The sequence below is a fragment of the Hipposideros armiger genome, unplaced genomic scaffold (genome assembly GCF_001890085.2).
Source record: "Hipposideros armiger isolate ML-2016 unplaced genomic scaffold, ASM189008v1 scaffold_93, whole genome shotgun sequence".
Lineage (NCBI taxonomy): Eukaryota > Metazoa > Chordata > Mammalia > Chiroptera > Hipposideridae > Hipposideros > Hipposideros armiger.
The window spans coordinates 1,177,070-1,197,994 of NW_017731443.1; the positions used below are offsets into that span (position 1 = coordinate 1,177,070).

Below are 20,925 nucleotides of genomic sequence, written 5' to 3' on the forward strand. Positions count from 1 at the left end.
TCCTCAGGGCGCTGCAGCAAAAAGAGAACTGAAATAAGAGTCAAGAGGCCTTAGTCCCAGCCCTGCCACTGACTTTGCTTACTGGGCCTCCGTTTCCCCACCTGCAAAAAGGCTTGCTGATTTCCAGGGATCTCTCGGCTCTAGGATGGTCTGACTTCTGGGGAAGTCTAGGTGAATGTGGGGAGCAAGTGGGCTTTGGCTCCAGGCAGAATCCCAGCTTCCACCCACATCATCCTGAGCCAAGTTCTTCACTTAGCTGAGTCTCATTATTCATTAATTCATTCATTCACTTGCCAGCCCCCTATTAGCAGCATCTATGGGCCAGGAGCTTTCCAGACTCAGGGATACAACAGGGGACAAGACAATGACCCTGTCTCATGGAGCTCACAGTCTCCTAGGGCAGGAACTCTCCACTGAGGGCAAGGTGGCCCCTAGGAGACATGCCAGTTAACAATGTCTGGAGACACTGTTAATTGTCCCAACTGGAGGGATGCTACTGGCATCGAGGTAGAAGACAGGGATGCTGCTAAACATCTTACAAAGCACAGCACAGTCCCTATAAGAAGTAATTACCCTGGCTATTGGAGGATTCGGGCCAATGAGCAAAAGTATACCGTGTCAGATAGTGGTAAGTGCAAATGAGAAAAACGGAACAAGACTAGGTAGGGGGCCAGGGAGCCCCAGGGATGGGGTGGGTAGGGAGGTAGTCAGGGACTCTGACATTGGAGTTGAGACTTGAAGAAAGCGAAGGGGCAGAGAGCATGTTACATCTTCAGATGTTACAGGGAGAGGGTTCCATTCGGGGACAAGAGCCAAGGCAAAGGTGCCGAGGTAGACATGAGCCTGGTGAGTTTCAGGAAGAGCCAGGAGGCCAGAGTGGCTGGAGAAGAGGGATGAGGAGTGGGAGGAGGAGTTCGGGGGCAGATCATATAGGCCTGGAGGCCATGGTGAGGACTTCAGCCTTTCCTCTGAGTGAGATGGGGGCTTCCAGGGTTCTGAGCAGGGGAGTAACTGGGACCTGACTTGGGTTCTAAAAGGATCCTTCTGACAGAATGGGGAAGACAAAAGAGAGACCAGAGGACAGGCTGTTGCAAGAGTCTGGATGGAAGACGGTAGTGGCGGGGGCCAGAGATGGGTGGCAAAGAAGGTAGTGAGAGGCAGTCAGATTCTGGGTCTGTTTTGAAGGTGAAGCTGACAGGATCTGCTGAGAGATTGGACGTGGGGTGTGGGAGAAAGAGGAGTCAAGGATGATCTCAAGGCTTTGGGCCGGAGCCAAGACAAGGCTGAACTGCCCATATGGACTTTCCTCTCATGAGAAGGGAAGTCATTTTATGGGCTTCACAGATGTGGACCTTGACAGAATCACCTTCCAGGTATAGAGCAAGCACTTCAAAAGCCCTGGTTCTCAAGAGAACCGGCTGTATTTGCAGGGCCAGCCCTGGTCCTGTAAGGTGGTTAGCAAAGCAGCCCTGGGCCCCACCCCCACCCAGATTTGCTCAGAAGACTGAAACACTTGCTTCCTGCTTTGCAGCTGACGAAGCACATTTCGGAACACTGAGTGTTGTGATAGACTAGCCCTGCTGAGGGGAAAGGCCGTGACACATTATCCCCATTTTGTAGATAAGAAAAATGGAGAGCCAGAGAGGGTCAGTGACTTCCCTGCAGGCACACAGCAGATCAGTGGCATTGTGGGAAGCTGGACCAGAGCAGTGCACTGAGGGGCAGGACCTCTCCTCCACATCCCTGCTCCCAGCTCAAACTTCTGCCAAGAGTACAGTGGGCGTGCATGGGTTAAGCTGACAACTGGCTCCCCAGGGACCATCCTGGATGATAGGCTCAGTGCACATGCCTCCAGAGGCCTCCAAGAGGGGCAGGAAGAGGACCCTGGCCAGGCCCTACACAGCAGACCCTGAGGGCAGGGAGAGCTCCACACATGTGACTTCTGTGTCACACACACGTGTGTGTCATTGTGTTCCCTATGCCCATACATGGCCTCTCACCAGTTCCCTAGCATCCAGCCCCTGCTTACCCCGAGTGCAGCCCAGCCCCTGCCCAGCTCCCTCCCCCTGCACCCTGCCCTCCTGCAGCAGGAGCCCAGAGAAGCATTTCCTGTTTGGGGGCCAACTCCTCCCCCTTTTAGGCCCAGGTTCCCAGGGCCCCAGGCTGAGCAGAGGTGAAGGGAGGGCAGCCCCCTGCCCCTCCTCCTTCCTCATACACCGTCCAGCTGTAGCCAGGAAGCTTCGGGGGTAGGTGGGGGAGAGGTTGAGCCAAAAGCTTAGTACATAAACGAGGGGTTGAGGATGTCCGCGCTTGAGAGATCAAGGTGGCTCTCGTTCAGGGCCTGCACATGACCTTGACGGACTCCATGTGTTAGGGCACGTACGTAGCATGTCACACTACTTTGTATGTGCACTAAAGGGGGTAGCATGTCAGAGTATGTGAACATGTGGGAAGGGGGCTGCAGGCTCACGTGGGTCTACAGTGAGGGGAAGAGCTTAGCATGTCAGAGCATGTGCAAATCTAGGACGAAGGGACAGATGGTCCAGTGCTCTTGTGTGGAGAGAGGAGCATACACACGTGTGTGATGTGAAGGGTGTGAGTCAGAGCATGTTTCCACATGTATGACAAGCACTTGGGCTGTGAGACTGTTCACAAGTGTGATGAGATTTGTGTGTCCAGATTTGGGTCACTGTCGGTCTGTGGGAAGTGACCTCACCCCACCGCCAAGAGCCCCAGACTACTCTGGAGTTTTCTGAGGGTCGTCCAGTCTTCTCAAGCAGGCAGTTCCCGTCTCCTTGACTCCCAGCTCATTCGTGCGCCTCCTCCCCTTCCCCCCGCCCGATTGCTTCCTGCTCCGCCGGCCCCGAGGGAGCAGGAGCAGGGAGCTGGCAGCCGCCCCATCCCACTCCTTACAAGGCCTGAGTCCGGCCGGGCCCGCCCCCGGCCCGCCCATCAGAGGCCCCAGTCCCTCCCCCTGTCAAGAGCGGTCGCGGGCCCGGGCCCGGGCCAGTCGGGGGGCGTCGCGATGCTGCTGCGCCTGCTGCTGGCCTGGGCGGCCATGGTGCCCACGCTGGGCCAGGCCCCCTGGACCGCCGAGCCCCGCGCCGCCTGCGGCCCGGGAAGCTGCTACGCCCTCTTCCCGCGGCGCCGCACCTTCCTGGAGGCCTGGCGGGCCTGCCGCGATTTGGGGGGCGACCTGGCTACGCCACGGACACCAGAGGAGGCCCAGCGCGTGGACAGCCTGGTGGGTGCTGGCCCGGCCAGCCAGCTGCTGTGGATCGGGCTGCAGCGGCCGGCCCGGCAATGCCAGCCACAGCGACCACTGCGCGGCTTCACGTGGACCACAGGAGACCAGGACACGGCCTTCACCAACTGGGCCCAGCCGGCCACAGGCGGGCCCTGCCCGGCCCAGCGTTGTGCGGCCCTTGAGGCTAATGGTGAGCATCGCTGGCTCGAGGGCTCCTGCACACTGGCTGTCGATGGCTACCTGTGCCAGTTTGGCTTTGAGGGTTCCTGCCCAGCATTGCCGGAGGAGGTGGGCCAGGCTGGCCCAGCTGTCTACACCACACCCTTCCACCTGGTCTCCACCGAGTTTGAGTGGCTGCCCTTCGGCTCTGTGGCTGCTGTGCCATGTCAGGCTGGCAGAGAAGCCTCTCTGCTGTGCGTGAAGCAGCCTGAGGGTGGTGTGCGCTGGTCACGGGCTGGGCCCTTGTGCCCAGGTACTGGCTGCGGTCCGGACAACGGGGGCTGTGAACACGAGTGTGTGGAGGAGGTGGATGGTCGTGTGTCCTGTCGCTGCACTGAAGGCTTCCGGCTGGCAGTAGATGGGCACAGCTGTGAGGACCCCTGTGCCCATGCCCCGTGTGAGCAGCAGTGTGAGCCTGGTGGGCCACAGGGTTATAGCTGCCACTGTCGCCTAGGTTTCCGGCCATCCGAAGATGAGCCCCACCGCTGTGTGGACACAGATGAGTGTCAGATCGCCGGTGTGTGCCAGCAGATGTGTGTCAACTATGTTGGTGGCTTTGAATGCTACTGCAGTGAGGGCCACGAGCTTGAGGCTGATGGCATCAGCTGCAGCCCTGCTGGGGCCATGGGTGCTCGGGCTTCCCAGGACCTTGGGGACGAGTTGCTGGATGACAGGGAGGATGAAGAGGCCTGGGAGGACTTCAATGGTGGCTGGACAGAGATGCCTGGGATCCCATGGATGGAGGCCACACAGCCGCCTGACTTTGACCTGGCCTATAGACCTAGATTCCCAGAGGACAGAGAGCCTCAGATGCCATACCTGGACCCTACCTGGCCACCCCCACTCAGTGCTCCCAGGGTCCCCTACCACTCCTCAGTGCTCTCTGTCACCCGACCCGTGGTGGTTTCTGCCACACGCCCCACACTGCCTTCTACCCACCAGCCCCGTATTATTTCTGCCACACGCCCACCCCTGGCCCCTGCCCCTCAGCTCCCCATGACCCCTGCCATACACCCAGTTTTGCCCCCTGACCACCAGTTCCCCATGATCTCAGCCAATTATCCAGATCTGCCCTCTGTCCACCAACCCCCTATTATCTCTGCCACTCACCCAGCACAGTCCCCTGCCCACCAGCCCCCGATTACCTCAGCCAAATACCCTGAACTGTCCCCTGTCCACCAGTCCCCCACATTTCCAGACACCCAGGTCGCTGATACCCAGACCACCAATAATTTGCCTCCAATCCCAGCTAACCATACCCCTCTGGTCACCACTTCCAGTGCCCATCAGCCCCTTGTGACCCCAAATGCCCCAGTCCTCACAGCCCAGGACACCCACCTTTCCATTACTTCGACTATCCAGCCCTCTCTGACCGCTACCTCCAGGTCCCCTGTGCACCCTGCCCATCAAGTCCCTGTGCCTGCTGCCACCCAGCCCCCAGTCCTCCACACTCCCCTGCCCCCTCAGAGCCCCACTAACCAGACCACTCCCACCAGCCCTACACACACCTATTCCAAAGCCCCACAGGTCCCAAGGGAAAATGCCTCTGATCCCAAACTGGCCCCATGGCTGCCCTCAGCAGGCCCAACAGCCCTGGGGGAGGCCAATCCTGCAGGCAGAAGCCGGAGGGATGACCGGTGGCTGCTGGTGGCACTGCTAGTGCCAACATGCGTCTTCTTGGTGGTCCTGCTTGCACTGGGCATTGTATACTGCACCCGCTGTGGCCCACATGCACCCAACAAGCGCATTACAGACTGCTATCGCTGGGTCACCCATGCTGGGAGCAAGGACCCAACGGAACCTGTGCCCCACCGGGGCAGCCTCACAGGGGTGCAGACCTGCAGAACCAGCGTGTGATGGGGCACAGCCCCCCTCTGTGGGATGGGGGAAGAGGCGTGCTTTGGACACATTGCCCAGGCTGCACCAGTGACCCACGGGGGCTGCCTAGATGGACAGAGAGCTTCCCGCTCCCCTGGGCTCAGCCAGGCTCCTCTCAGTCAACCACTAGACTTGACTTGTGGACACTCTGCTCCCTGGCCTGGCACTCATGACAGAGGAGACGCTGAGGCCCCCAGGACCTTAGGGGGTGGGTGCTGGGTCTCCTCCAATAAACAGGGTGCCAACCTCACCCAAAGCTCCTGACCCCCATTGGTGCGTGAGGGGAGGGCCTGGGAGGACTCAGAAAAAAGGAGGGGACCTTCCTTCATCTTGTCTGGGCCCGCAAGGAAATAAGGTAAGACCCCTTAAGAGAGGGTATACTTCAGAGATTCTCAGGGAAATAGGAGCCCAGAGAGGACAGAGCCTTGCCCAAAGTCACACAGAAAATCAATGAGTGGGATATTTGGCAAGGAGAGAATTCCATAATTGTTCTTCATACCAAAACTCCAAGAAGGTGGGGCTGAATCTGGGGGAGGGTTCTGGAATGAGGGCTTCTGCTGAACTGGAGCCAAACTGGGGTTTAGCGGTCAAAGGTAGCTCTGCCTAGTGATTCTGGGGAATGAAGAGGTTCTAGGGAGTGAGCTTCTCCTAACTTTCTTCTGGTACTTCCCCTCCCATCCCTGCAGGCTGCCCAGGAGTTGGCAGCTGGGGCTCAGGGTCACTCAAGGATGCTGCCACCCCTCTGGGTTGTAGGTGCTCCTGAGGCACTCCTCCCTCCTCTAGAGAGGAGGTGGGAGTCAGAGCTTAGCAGGCTGGGCTGGAGAGAGCACTAACCCAGGAGAGAAAGCCCTCATCCAGCTCCCTGGGCAGCCTCCTGAGCAAGGCCTTCCTTCCCATCTTGGGCCACATTTTGCCCTTCTCAGAAAGAACCCAGAAGACCCCAGCTTGAGTGAGGGTTCAGGCTGCTCAAGGCTAAAGTGTCCCATGAACAAGAGGAGGGGATGGTCAAAGATCACAGCCTGGGAGAACCCGGCAACCTCCAGCATCCTGGGCTCACTGACTTGGGGATGCAGAGAGGCAGGACCCAGGGACGGGGAGGCGCCAGTTCCCACCACCTCTGTAATTTTTCAGTTGCAGCCTCTAAGGGGCCTCTAATTAAGACTGAGCAGAGCCACCACGACCACCCGGGCAGGCAAGGAGGGGTGGCCCAGAGCCCTTTTCCCTACCCAGTGCCCTATGCCTCCGTCTGACCCCAGGGACTGGGCCTGGGTGGGAAGGCTGGGCTGGGCCCCAAGGGACTAGGAGACTAGGGTCCGGAGCTGGGGGTGAACCTGGGGGGTGGGGGTGGGGCGGGGGGAACGCTATGCACCGCCCCTTCCCCGGCCCCGCTCTCACGTTCCTCTAACTCAAACCAGACGCCCCAATAGATCCTGCCCAAGCTTTTAACCTCGGAGACGCTGTGGGAGAGGTTCGCTGGATGGAAGAGGGAGTCGCGAGGTGGTCCAGAGGCCTGGGTCTAAGAAGGAGATGCGGGCACAGCTTGGGGAGTGACAAAGTCTGCCAAGACAGGAAGGACTGGAGCTCCCTCCTGTGACCCTGGACCGGGGGTCCAGTGAGCCCCAAGGGAAGGAAGGAGTTAAATGCACAGCAGTCAGAGAGAGGAGATGGGAGTGGGGAAGGGGGCCCAGAGCCGGCTCTTTGTCATCCTGTAATGAGCACCAGATGCGGAGCTGCGTGCGGGCCTACGCAGACAACCTCCCAGGGCAGAGCCCTCGCTTGCGCTGAGCCAGGGCTCCGCCCAGGCCCAGAGCTGTATCTCAGGCTCCGCCCACTGACTCTTCAGGCCCCGCCTTGCCCACGCGCGACCCCGGCCTGCACCAAGATGCTCGCACTATCTGCCGGGTCCCTTGGAACTATGAGCCACGCCCACTCACTGCTGTCAAGCTTCCCCTCGGGAGCTCTCCAGGGGCCCTGCCCCCGCCCACCAAAGCCTTAAGTCTCTCCCCCGGCCAGTTCCGAGATTTTCGCAGCATTGTCCCGCCCCTCTGCTCTATCAGCTCCGCCCCGGCCAAGGCAGTACCAATGGCCCCGCCCACCAGGGACATAAGCCCCGCCTCCTCAGCGGAACTCTCGCAGACTAGCGGCGGTATGAGTTCTCGCTTCCAGGAGTTATGGACTCCGCCCAGAGTTTACACATTCTCCTTACGCAGCCCCGCCTAACAGAACTAAAGCTCCACTCCTTCAAATAGCCAGGGACTCAGTCGGTCCCCAAACGCCGGGAATCCAGCGGAGATTTATTAACTCTGTCCACAGGAGATGCAAACCCCGCCCTCCAGGAGTTTACGCGGTCCTCTCTCGAACCTCTGCATGACCCGCCCCCAGCCACAAGCCTCGCCCCTTCATTGGCGTCCCCAACCGCAGGGGCAGAGCCCCAGGCCCGCCTCACAAGGGGAAGAGCTCCGCCCACGTACAGCTAATACACTTTCCCTTCACACTGAGGTAATGGCCCACCTACGCAGAGTTCCGCGGGCCCGCCCACTAAGAATGCCCACAACAGGCTCCTGAAGGTCCCTTAAGTCCCGCCCACGCAGAGAATGTAACCCAACCTCTTTCCCCAGGGTCCGCCTCCTGCTTATGTATAGCCCCGCCTACCTTTAGGCCCTACCTTCTCGGTACTCAAACTCCACCCTCTCCGGGCGTGGGACTCTCGAAGTCTCTCACTGCTTTTTGGGTACGCCCAGGCTAGTAGTTGCGAACCCCTGGTCTCTGACCAGGATGCTCCTGAACCCAGCTCAGGCGACCTCTCTCCTTCCCCACCCACAGTTTCTGTCCGCCTGGATTGCGGATTCTCTAGAGGGAAAGCCGAGACGGTGTTGAGAGCCCAGAGGACGGCGTCGATGAACAGGCCTTTGGCGCCACCTGCCCTCCGCACCGCAGCTTGCAGTCTGCGGGAGTCAGTCTGGCCCCACTCCCAAAGCACGTTAAGGGCTCAATAAATAGTTGCTTAATTTAGTAAATGTATGTGTTACTCAAATTTATCTGCCAACTGCCCCACCCCCACCCCCACCCCTGGCAAAACAGCAGATCTGCTTGCCGGCGCCCTCCGTTGTATTTGGAAGACCCAAGGGGCTTCGCACAGGCCCTTGAGCCTCTCTGTGAGCTGAGATGGCTCCTGCCAGTCTTTGCTGAGGCTGGTGTGAACTTCCCCGGGAATCCTGTTTCCCAGCGGGGGAAACGCAATCTCTCACGGAAGGCCCACAATTGTTAAGGCTGGATCCCCCCCTCCCCCAACTAGCACTTCAAAGTGTGGACACGTTTCCTAAGGGTGTGTGTTTGGTGGGAGGGAGTGAGTTTGGGCTTAAGTCCTCGTGTGGGAGCTGAGAGTCACCATTTTCGAATCGGGTTTGATCTCAGGGCAGATCTCTGTATCAGTGCTCATCACTACATTTGAAAATATTTGCCTGCTCACTCCCACACTAGACTGGGGCTCCAGGAGGCCAGGGCACTGGGGTTCAGCTTTAGAGGCTCAACAAAATGTTTTTCAAACATTACTGGGACGGACAAGCAGGGGCTAAGATTGAGGGGGCCAGAACTAACATCTATTGAGCTCAATTAGGTACTAGTACCCACCCAGCTGGGCACCCTTCACTCCCTGCTTTAGGAGGTGAAACCACCTCCTGACAAACTCAAGCCTGGGGAGTGGGATGCTTTCCAGCTGAGATTCCAACTCTGGTGCCTTGGCTGCGATGAATGGGAGTGGGGTTTGGTGCCAAATAATAATGAAATAATAGTGAATGCTTGCAGCACTTATATGCCTAGTCCTATTCTAAGGGCTTTACATGTCTTAACCCAATTAAGATCCATAACAACTCCCATGAAGTAAGTGTTATTATCACAATTTACAGATGCAAAAGCTGAAGACATTTGCCTGAGTGCCTTGCGTTAAGCCACTTGCCCTATTCGACCAAGTTAGTAAATGCAGGTTTGAACCCAGGTAGATTCTGTGATCTTCACCCCTAGAGCAGGTCCAGCTCATAATGATAGCCATGTCTCTGATCAGAAAATGCCCACTGTTAAACAAAAACCTTTCAAGCTGAAAGCTTTTCTGAAAGAAAGGGTTTATTGAGTCAGGTGCGAGCCAGAAAAGGACCAGGTCCTGGGACGTGCCGTCTGAACCAGCAGCAGCTGGGCTAGGTGGGGGAGACAACATGTCTGCAGTCCTGGGGTTGACAGGGCTCTTTTATACAATGACTTGGAGAAGAAAAATCTAAGCTGTTTTGAAAGTATTTACATTGGCTGTAGATAAGTGGGGAGGGGGAAGGTGCAGTGGGGACAGTTCTGGGGTAGATGCGGAGCCTTGAAGGAAGAAGTGTTTGATGCTTTTGGGTTGGTTGTGCACAACAGTCTGGAATGTTCATGCATAAGTGGTGGTGTCTGGTGGTCAGCTATTCTCTCCAGATGAGAGCTGAAATAAGCCACCCGGAAGTTGATTCAAAGATTTAACATACATCCAGGAATGCAAGCAGTCTTTTACTGGCTTTGACCTGTAGCTCTGTTAACTGATCAACTCCCTTCTCTCTCTCTCCCATTCTCCAGCTTGCTGTAATTTAATTTAGGACAGGTCATAATTTTTCTCTTGTCACCACCCCCAGGGAACTCTCCTTTAGGGGTGAGTCTGCAAGATGTGGGCTCCCAGGCTGATCATGCTGTGATTAGGTGGAGTGGTGGTGTAAAGCCTTCCCCACCCAGGGAGAGTCAGCTGTGGTTTTGGTGGATGATGCTGGTAGGCGAGGCTGGTACGTGTGACCTCATAGGATGCAGACAAGGGGCCCAGACCAGGTGCAGCCTTAGGGCATTGGCAGTGGCCATGCTTTCTTGTGATTCTGTTGAGTTCAGGGATTTCTCGCCAGGAGGCCAACTAGCGGTAGCTAAGAGTAGGCACCATGCCCCAGACAGCCTTGCTTCGATTCCAGTTCCACTGCTTGAGGGCTGGGAGTCCTTAGACAGGTTCCCTTATCACACCGTGTTTGCCTCCTCATTTGAAAAATGGGTGTGCTATGTACCCATTATAGCCACAGTAACCTGTTGGGGAGAAGAAAGGACTCTGTGAGGAAAGTCAAGGTTTCCTGCTGGAAGCCATGAGGACCTTCATTGTGGCTGCATGAACCTGCTACAAGCAGTGCTGTCTGCTTAGCTGCCACTGGGGAGCCCTGAAGACAGACTCCAGAAACTGGTCATGGGAGAGCTGAATGGGTGGAAACTGACATCCCAAACCCACCAAGTCCCTACGGCAGATGTCCCCAAACATCATCGGTTCATCACATCCTAAATGTCTCAGTGATTTTTTTCATGGACCCCACCTTGGTCAAAAAAAAAAAAAAGCTACCAGTTTCATTTAATAAATAGTTAGGTCCAAACAACATACAAAGTACTTATGTTTTCATACTCAATAGTCATTTGAAAAAATAATATGCATACATTGAAAGATATAAAAATATTTTTATTCTTAACCACAATCACTAGTTAAGGGGGTGGGTGTTGGTCGCTGTATGACTTCTGAAAACTTTGAATCAGATTGGACACGGCCACCTTCATTTCCTATTCCACTTAGACTTTCCCTGTGGTACTTGTTTGTCATGGCAGCTGCCAAAAACCCAGCTTTGCAAAGATACTATGTCACTGAAAGGAATGTATGCAATCCAATGTTGAAATTGTGAAGGGCCTTGAGCTAGAAGTTTGCCAGTTGTCTAACAGATGTCCAGTAGCTCTGTTTCTCTCAAGGGTTTACAATAATATTTCATGGCATCCATATGAGTTTATTGCAGTGCGTGGGGCCCCACATCAAAAGAATGGTCTCGTTAGACACCAGGATCCTGACAGAGGACCCTAGGAGGACTGGGAAGAAGGTGCAGGATTGGTGATGCCTCTAACCCTTCCCCTCCCCACTTTCTCTGCTCCATTGCCACGTTTGTCCCATGGTAGCGGATGATAGGGTGGAAACTGAAATCAAAATGAGCTTGTGGATGTGATGCAAAATCAGATTAGGAAGATGATGTCACATCCAGAATGAATGATGGAAGCCTGTGAAAAACATGCAAACCTAGATCTGGGGGGTGCACTACCAGGCAGCAGAAAGTAAGTATTTATGTCTGACTCACGAATGTCTTGAGGGTGCTTATGGGAAGTAAGGCTTCATTGCTTTAACACAGATACCTGGCGGAAACTTTTTCCAGAGGGCTCGCTCCAGCCTGGACCTAGCACAGAAAGAAGAGGCAGACTGCCCTTGGAATAATACGGAGGAAAGACTCTCATGGCGTCGCCGGTGACAGCGTAGGCTGCAGCCCCTGCTGCAGTGGGTTGCCATGGGTTACCGTGTGTAGCCAGCAGCCAGCGTGAGCGGCCAGCAGCCGCAGTGAGCGGCCGTCCAGAAGCCGGTGACTGATCTGCCTCGCCCAGGAAGAGCGCAATGATGGTGCCAACTTGGGCCAGTGAAGCAACGTCCTCCACAACTAGACTGAAGAACAAAAGGACAGCAACTTCTCTGTTCCCCTTCCCCCAATTCCCCAGCGCTGTTCCCATCCCCCAATTCCCCCAACAAAAATCTTTTAAAAAAAAGAATCTCATGGCTTCATGAGAAAGGAATGGTAAAATCAGTCTATCCCACCTGTTAGTTGCCTACCCACAGACTGTTTCTCCAGGTCCCAGGGACTGTCCACTCTTGGTGGTCATTGAAAATAGGTTGATCAGTGAAGCCCCAAAAGCCTGGTTAAAATGAGTGCTCCACCGGGAAATTTCAGGGTAATAATCACCCCACTTCAAAGTCCTTAACCTTAGTCACATCTGCAAAGTCCCTTTTTCCATGTAAGGTAACACATACTCATAGGTCATGGGGATCAGGATGTGGTCATCATTCTGCCAACCACACTCAGGGACCAGGCAAACAGTTCTAGGTTGGTGTGAGATCCCACTTGCCACAGAGAGCAGGTCCTGCAGTGGAGCACCCAGTAGGACAGAAGATAAAACCTACTTTTTATTGTTGGCTTATTAGTGAGAGGAACTGCCATTTGAAAGTTGCTAGCCACTTTATGCTGCAGTCCAAACAGCTGGGACAGCTGCCATTGCTGCTGATTATCACATAGCCGTGATTCCTGGTCAGGTAGCCATGTGGCTGAAAGGGGACAGCGTGCTGCTACAGCTATCACAGCCACTGGAGTGAGGATCTGGGTCGGGAAGGGTTTCCAGCTTTTGCCTTTATCTGGGAACCATTTAGACCCTGGTGCTGAATTTGTGTCGTGTCACCCCTCCCCCCAGGGCCATCCCTCTCATGGGGGCTCTTGAGGTTCTCTCCTGCCATCTGATCTCAATTCAGGTTCATCTCCAGCCATCTGGGGCTATTTAATCACTTTAAACCCTAAAAGGAAAAGATGTCTCAAATGCTCTCCTCCTAGGGGTACCTTGGCCCCCAGCCAGTCAGGGTCCTTTGATGGCAAGCAAAATAAAAAGGAATCTTCAGTAGGGTGTTGGGAGTTGTGAGGTGAATGTGGGCTGAAAGTCAGACCTGGAGACAAGCGGAAGCTAGGGGAGCTTGGGAGGCTGGAGCAGGGACTCCGGAGCAGCAGCGTGGTGAGGCCACTGCTGGACGCTTATCTCCAGCCATTCTCAGAATCTTTGAGCATTGCCTGGGGCCTCAGTTCTCCTGTACATGACCTCTCACCTGTCAGGAGCCTAGGCTGGACATCTTCAGCACGGTGGGCTCAGGGATCCAAGAGAGCACTGGTGGAAGTTGCAAGGCCTCTTAAGGTCCAGCCTCAGAAGTTGCACAGCCTCACTTCCATCATATTCTGTTGGTCAAAGCAAGTCTCAAAGCCAGCACAGACTTTAAAAAGTGGGAAAATAGATTCCACCTCTTGAGGAGAGGAGTTGCAAAGGATTTGTGGTCCTATTTAACTTACTACAGGCCAGAGAGCTCCAATACATGACCTGAGCAGGTCATTCTGCCCCCAGTAGGCCCACATCTGACACATCACTACCTTTTCTTTTTTAAAGATTTTTTTTTATTGGGGAATTGGGGGGATGGGAACAGTGCTGGGGAACTGGGGGAACGGGAACAGACAAGTTGCTGTCTTTTTGTTCTTCAGTCTAGCTGTGGAGGACGTTGCTTCACTGGCCCAAGTTGGCACCATCATTGCGCTCTTCTCTGGCGAGGCAGATCAGTCGCCGGCCTCTGGACAGCCGCTCACTGCGGCTACTGGCCGCTCACGCTGGCTGCTGGCTACACACGGTAGCCCATGGCAACCCACCGCCACAGGGACTGCAGCCCAGCCGTCGCCAGCGACTCACGGCAGCCCAGCCCCAGGTTGAGCTGCCGTTCAGCATCCCAGCTGTAGAGGGCAGCGTCACTGGCCCTCATATGTGGGATCCGAACCGGGGCCCTCCGGCGTCCCAAGCGAGTTCTCAACCATCGCGCCACTCGGCCGGCCCTCACTACCTTTTCCCTCAAAGCATCATCATAAAAGGTTGGCATTCATTTTGCAGACCACTTTATAGATGTCAAGCAGTTAGGAACAGCATTTGGTTCCGTGGCGGATTGCATTTTTGAAGATGGCTTCTATCTCACAGGCTAATCTTACAAAGTGATGTTGACAAGCTTCTTCTCCTTGAAACTGGGTGGAACTTCATAATAACCTTGATCAATAGAAAGGGGCAGAAGTGATACATTTGACTTCCAAGGCTAGGTCATAAAGGGCAATACAGGCTCCACCCTGTTGGTACACTTGGCCTTGAAACCTAGCCACCATTTTATGAGGAAGCCTAAGCCATGTGGAGAGGCGCTCTTTGGGTGTTTCAGCCAGTGGTCCTAGTTAGGCCGTCAACCATCAGCCAGTATCAACTGTCAGACATGTGAGGGAAAGAGCCTTTGGATGATTTCATCCCTGGCTTTTGAGTCTTCCAGCAGAGGCCCTAGATGTCCTGGAGCAGAGATAAGCCATTTCCGTTTTCTCTGTATGAATTCTTGACCCACAGAAACCAAGAGATACAAAATGATTATTGATGTTTTAAGCCAACTAAGTTTTGGGGTACATTGCTATGCTCTGCTATCAGCACTTGGCTACAACTCGCAAGGTCACCTCCTTATCCAAAAGAGCTGCCAGAGTTCCAACTATCACAGCTGCATTCCAGGCTCAATGCCAGATGAAGCAAGAGGACAGAATTAGTCTTTGTTTTTTTTTAATTTCAAGGAGCATTCTTAGAAATCCCTTGCAACACCTTAATCTTATATCTCATATCCTAAAATTAAGTCACAGCAACACTATATGGGCAAGGGAGGCTGGAAATGCTGCCCTTTAGCTGGGCTCATTGCCATCTGAAGTAAAACTGAGGTTCTGCTACTGAGGAGAGGAGAATGGATAGTGACTAGCAGGCAGTTGGTGGCTGTGGTGTTACAGCAAGATGATGGGGAGAAGCTGGAGCCAGCACACTGCCCCCCCTGCCCAAGCAGCCTCCTTAATGCTTGGGCACCAAAGAGTTGTCCATGTAAGTTGCTTCTGAACAAAGAATTGACTTCGCTCCCGAAGAAGTGAGGCAGTGGGCTGATGCACAGGGAAAGCTCTGGTCTCTGACTCCACCCTCCCCACGTGGCCAGCAGGCAGCTGGGCTTTTGCCAAAAATCCTAATATGCAGCCCTGACCTTATCACTTACCTGCTCAACCGCCAGTTTGTCCCAGTTTAAAGACCAATTCTGGGGCTTGGTATTGAAGACCGCAGCCAACTATTCCATGGCTCTTTGCTTCTACCTCCTTTTTGTGCTTTGCTTTGTGCCTTGCACCCACGCCTTCATGCAGGCAACTCCCACTGCCTAGAACACCCTCTGCCCTGTCTCTGCCTGGGGGGAATCCTCCCCCGCCCCATTCTCAGCACCCTTCTAGGGCTACCACTAACCCCGATGGTGCCTTTGCACAAGTTAGAAAAGGGTGCACTATATCCACGCCAGGGCTTGAGAAGTGGCCCACAGGCTGGATACCGCCCACACTTGCCCCTCAGCCTGGTGCTGTTGCACAGTGAACACCCTGCACAGCCGTACATGTGAAGAGGCCACGTCCAGGGGGCTCTCTAGCTCCACTAGTGAGTGAGGCCCTATCTTCCTTTGCCCTTGTTCTGTCTTCAGATCCCAAGCCCTGATTTAGAGCTGGCTGTTTGTTTCCCACTTTGTGTCCTCCAACCTGCTCAGTACCCACTCCCCTGGACCAATTGCCACTGGGGGAACTGGACTCGTGCCACAGGCCTTAGCTCTCTCCCCACTTTGGGGGCCTGCCCTTAGTTTTCAGCATACCCGCCACAGAATGGAAACCCCCACTGGGCTCGAAGAGGGACCATCTGGATAGCGCCTTAGAAGTGACCCAAAAACCAGTTGATTGAGTCAGCTGCTCAGAGCAACTCAAGCCTCAGTCTCAGAGGCCCCTGCCAGGGCAGGGAGGTTCCCTCTCAGCTTACCCTGCTTCTGGGAGTGCTGGAGCCCAACCCTGTATCCCCTTCTAGAACCCAGGCTGGCCCATTGCGCTTGTAATGGTGGCCTTGGACCCGCCACTCAGGAATTCACATCAGAAGACCTTCCATTTTACACCTTTTATTTTATCTGCATCTTCTCTGCCTCTCCCCCACCAGCCCCTGAGAGGGGGTGGAAGCCCCAGTTGGAAGGGAAGGGACTACTCTCTCCTCCCCAGGGGAGGGATGGTGTCCCCTGAGCCAGGCCCTACTGATCGGGGAAAGAAGGGGCCTCCATGGCAGAGCCAGGGCATCGTCCAAGAGGCTGTGTCAGGCTGAGGCCCCTCGGATGCCCTGTGGCCCTGGGCCCCATGAGTCACCAGGAAGGTGAAGAGCAGAGAAGTCGGAGGGAACAATGAGGACAAAGCCCAGAGGATGTGTGCGTAGCTGACAGAGGCGGAGGTGGACTCTGGGGGGCAGGAGAGGAGGCCAGGGGGTATGGGATCGAGATGGGACACTGAGAAGGAGCTCTGGGTTGCAGGGGGAGCTGGATGTGAGGGCGGGGGCGGGCACACCAGGAAACAGTGAGGGGTGGGGTGGGGCAAGGCTGTGCTCCAAGAACCAAGCTCTCAGTAGCCGGGCCACACTACAAGGTCTGATCAGGGACTGGACCCACGCAGAGGCCAGAAGGCAGGCAGGGGGACCTGGCAGGGGAGGAGGATGGGTGCTTTGGGTGGGGAGTGGGGCCAAGGCCGAGATGCCGCCATAGGTGGCTCTTTAGCTTCATGGAGGCCAGCCCAGCTGCGCATGGCCCCAATCCACCAATTTGTGCTTCCGGGTTACTCGAGGGCCCCCAATGTGGCCTCAGCCATGCAGAGAAGACCCACAGGAGGCCCTCTGCTGCAGGCAACAGCTGTCCCCTCCCATCTCAGGCTTTCTGGAAACTTCCTCCCCTGCCCAGCCTGAGAGGCCCTCAAGCCAGATCATCTGCCATCAGAGGGGGTGGAACATGGTGGTGGTGGGTGGGAGCCATGCCGGGACGGTTTATAGACTCAACTTCAGTGGTGTCCACTCACCCCCAAAATGACCCCGAGTCACTGCATTTTAGTCTGTTTAAGGACTCCACCCCTACACCCTCCCCTCCCCTCCGGTGCTGGTCTGTGTTCCCTCTTGTTTTGGCCAACAATTACTCAGGCATTGAAGCCCTTGGTGGAATGGTGGGGGGGGCCACTCTGTGGGCCACGTGGGTCTCAGAGTGCACCCTGCCCGTCCCCCTGGCAGCCGCTGTCCCCATGGACAATGAGCACCGGGAAATAAAGGGCCTCCTCATAGCATGGCGGGCTTTCCAGGGGCTCCGTGTCTTCTCCACGGCGCCCTAGTGGCCCCCCACTCAGGCTTCGGAAGACCCCCGGTGTGGCCCGGCCCCCAGCTCCCAGCGAGAGGCGACTGCGACTGAAAGGCAGGCGGGGTCCGCTGGGCCGGGCAGGGGGCAGCGAGTTGCTGCTGACAGAGCGGCGACAGCGCTGGCAGCCACGGAGGTAGGCGCCCGAGCTGGCACTCATGACCACAGCCTCTGAGTAGCTGGGCACCAGCTGCCGGTTGGAGCAGATGTGCCACTCAAGCTCAGTGAAGTCCACTGTGGCCACACGGGATAGTGGAGGCCCGCTGGGCATGGCCCCAGGCGGGGGCGAGCTGGCGCCAAAAAGCTTCTCCACCTGGTAGTGCACGTGGGCTGTGCCGTAAGCCGCCACCACGCGCAGGGGCCAGGACAGCGTGGCCGCTGACACCAGCCAGAAGACCCAGGCACGGGCATACCAGGGTGGGCTGCGGGGGTCGGCGAAGACCATGAGCGACTCGCGGAAGTCCACGTCCTTCAGGTGCATGCCCTCGCGGGCCTCCAGGTAGTCGTCCAGGCCCTCGTTGGCGCTGAAGAAGCGGGCCCTCTGGGTGAGGTATGAGGCTTCGGCCTCGGCGCTGCTGAAACTGAAGCACTTGGTGAAGCGCAGCCGCGTGGCAGCGTGGTCAGCGAGGCCCACGAGCTCCTTGGAGACATCGCGGACACCGTGGGCTGAGTAGTCAAACTCACCCCGAGCTGTGCGACTGTCAGCCCGCTCGTGGTAGACCTGCGTGGTGGTGTAGGCGTCGCCGTTCCGGTAGCGGGTGATCTGGCGGGTGCGCCGCACATAGTGGTAGCTGGTGGCCTTCCACCAGACACACGGCGGCGCCTGCTGCAGCCGGTGGATCAGAGCAAGCACGGTGTTGGCGTCAGTGCGTGGCGCCTGGCATGACCGCACGTGACAGTGCCAGCACTCAGCCAGGTAGAGGAGGTAGAGGAGGGAGACAAAGGCCAGTGGGATGTACAGGTAGCCATCGGAGCAGGGGCTGGCTGGGTAGGTGGGCGGCGGGCCCCCAGCCCCACGCGCCAAAGCTGCCTCGGGCCCCAGGACCAGCCGTGGCACGGTGGCCAGGCGACACCAGGCCACCACGGCACCGCAGGCGTGGATGAGCAGTGTGAGGAGCAGGCACTTCCAGTGCGACTCGCGGCACAGGGAGCTTCCCAGAGACTGTTTCAGGGGCCGCTGCTGCAGGGCAGGCAGAGAGGGAGGCGAGGTCAGGACGAGCTGTCAGCTGTGTCTGCCACTCTGCTTAAGCTCAGTGAAGGTCGTGCTACGCTCCCCACTCTGCAGAGGAGGAAACTGAGGCTCTGTGGGATTGAATAACTAGCTCCAGGCCTCACCCTTCTAGCTAACTCACAGTAGAGCTGCAGGATTCAAACGTAGGTCTATCTGCCCTGAGCCTGTCCTCCACTGTGCCGTGATCTCTCAGTTAAGGGCATCTAGGACAAAACAGACCCATCTCTGCTAAGAGAAGGAAGGACCCCCCTGACCGGCCATTGAGAAAACTGAGTTCTGGCCCCAGCTCTGCCCCTCACTTGCTGTGAGGTCTTGGTCATATCCATGCCCTCTCTGGGCCTCAATTCCTGGACCTGGTGGTGTGGGAGACCGGGGTGGCAGGGGTCCTAGGGGTGAAGAGCATGGGCTTTGGAGGCCGACTGCTCAGGACCCAGTGCTGGCGCCACCACTTACTGTATGACTTGGGCAGGTCCCTCCCCCTCTCTGGACTTCAATTTCCTCGCCTGTAAACTGGGGTTGAGAGGATTTATTGAGATTATACGTGTGAAGGTCTCAGCACGAGGTCTGGCCATGGGAATAAATATTATTACTGTGACTCTGAGACCCACTCTTGTCCGTTGGTTCCAGTAGGGACAGCAGGAGACTTGGGAGAGGTTTTTAAGGAAGTGAGAGAGAGGGAGAGCTGGGAACGGGGGAGGTGTGAGTCTGGGGGGAGCAGATGGAGTGCCGGCCTCCACTCCCCATCTGTGCTGAGGGAGGGGGCGGGACACAGCTGCTGGGTAGCAGGGGCCACTGCCTGGCCCAGAGGATTTGGCCCACCCTCCCTGGCAGGGCTGCCAGTCTGGCCTCCACCTCACCCCAGGTCGCTATGGAGAGAGAAGGGAGGAGGGAGTGGGGAAAGGAGGGGTAAAAAGAGGAGGAGGGAGAGGTGGTCTGGTGGAAACAGCGAAAGTAGGGTACACGGGCCACATCTCTCACCCCAGCCCCACCAAGCCTTGAGAGATCCAAGAGGAAAGAAACCACCCCCATCCCAGCCCAGAGTAGCCTGCCCTCCCCACAAATCACCCACCACCGGTGCACACCACCACCCTGCTGTGCAGGGCCCGTCAGATGCACACACCCACTCAACCACAGCCCCCACCCACCACAGATGTGATTGCTGCCTGTTTATCCAAGACACACCAGACCCTCACCTGTGCTCAGGGCACAAACCTCTATCCCCATACCATAATATGGTGCACAGGTGGGCACGCACACACACCCACCCACCTACCCACCCACCCACCACAGGACACACACATGCACATACTCGTTACACATTCACTGACACCCAGGGACACACCAGACCCTCACCTGACCACGATGCACATCTTCCACCCCCACCCCTATTGCAATCCGACACCCACATTCTACAGACTCTACAGGAGAGACCCACCCACAACAGGACCCACTCATACAGTACCACTTCACCCAAGCCAAGGGACCATTCAGACCCTCACCTGACTTTAGGGCCCATATTTCCCACCTAAGGTGTGGGGAGCACGCACCAGAACTCACACACCCACAAGCACACTACATTCACACTAATACACACATAGACCCACTCGCCACCTATCACCTCCGACACCCCACTCTGGGCCCCACACCCCTGCAGATCTTCTTCCTAGTTAGGGCTGAGGAGGGGCCATCTTTGGGTGTCCCAGCCAGCAGGATGGGCCTGTGGGGCCTCACCGCGAGGAGAAGGCATAGGGGTACCTGAGGCCTCTTCCCTTCCTCTTTCTCCTCCTCCCTCCACTCCCCCCAAGTCCCTGATACTGCTGCTGCATTGCAGGCGCCGCCTGGGCACCTCGTGAACGGCAAGGCCGGGTTGGGGGCCTGACCCCCCAGGCCCTGAGGGTGAGGGGCAGCGCTGCAGAACGGGGACGCGAGGGGCCAGGCGCTGACGTCACAGGATGGCAAGGCTGGAGGAGGGGGCGCCGGGGGCGGGAGTCGCCCCCCCATCCCTTTCCAGCTGCCCCACGCGTGCCTCTAGGCCCCAGGACCGCTCGCAGGACGCAGGCTACCCCAATGACGTCATTGACCGCAGGGGCTACGGTACTTCGCTTCTCAGCTCCGGTCCGACGATGCGCCCCTTTCCTTGTCCCCCTTTCCCTTCTCCAACCCAGGCTCTGGCCACCCACCATTCAGCCCCGGTACCTCTTCGCGCAGCGGCTCGCCGTCCGTGATGAGCGCGGGCACCTCCCCACCGTCGCCACCGCCTCCCTCGGGCATGGTGTCCTGGCTGCTTCGGCGGCCCGGGCCCGGGCTCCGGGCATGATACGGGGGAGCGCGGAGGACTGCGGCGCGGCCCCGAAGGGCGTCCGCTCGGCTCAGCGGCCGCGGAGGGAGTGCGCCGAGCTCACCCGAGCGCGGCGGCGGCGGCGGCGGCGTTGGCAGCCAGGGTGCCCGGCGCCCCGCCCTCCGCTG

At 57.0% G+C, this 20,925-nt stretch overlaps 2 protein-coding genes across 3 annotated transcripts; one reads left to right on the top strand and one right to left on the bottom strand.

Moving 5' to 3' along the window:
• Positions 1–2,985: 2,985 nt before the first annotated feature.
• CD248 (CD248 molecule) lies at positions 2,986–5,582 on the top strand. Its single transcript, XM_019645197.1, has one exon. It carries the CDS (start codon positions 3,026–3,028, stop codon positions 5,321–5,323), a length of 2,298 nt encoding a protein of 765 aa, XP_019500742.1. The 5' UTR covers positions 2,986–3,025; the 3' UTR covers positions 5,324–5,582.
• A 10,084-nt stretch (positions 5,583–15,666) lies between these two features.
• TMEM151A (transmembrane protein 151A) lies at positions 15,667–20,908 on the bottom strand. 2 transcript variants are annotated; one of them, XM_019645092.1, is made up of 2 exons: positions 20,656–20,908; positions 15,667–18,408 (listed from the first exon to the last, which is right to left on the bottom strand). In XM_019645092.1, the coding sequence occupies exons 1-2, from the start codon at positions 20,728–20,730 to the stop codon at positions 17,077–17,079; spliced, it is 1,407 nt and encodes a 468-aa protein (XP_019500637.1). In that variant the 5' UTR covers positions 20,731–20,908; the 3' UTR covers positions 15,667–17,076. The 2 variants fall into 2 exon arrangements, with proteins under 2 accessions (XP_019500637.1, XP_019500638.1); XM_019645093.1 differs by having other exon boundaries at positions 20,640–20,718.
• Between the last annotated feature and the right edge of the window lie 17 nt (positions 20,909–20,925).

What these genes read in the sequence shown, in the direction of transcription:
- TMEM151A (XM_019645092.1), bottom strand. Translation starts at nt 20,730, where the DNA reads ATGCCCGAGGGAGGCGGTGGCGACGGTGGGGAGGTGCCCGCGCTCATC. An exon ending in GCGAGCCGCTGCGCGAAGAG is followed by an intron (nt 18,409 to 20,655) that starts GTACCGGGGCTG and finishes CCTGCCCTGCAG; the next exon opens with CAGCGGCCCCTGAAACAGTC.
- CD248 (XM_019645197.1), top strand. Translation starts at nt 3,026, where the DNA reads ATGCTGCTGCGCCTGCTGCTGGCCTGGGCGGCCATGGTGCCCACGCTG.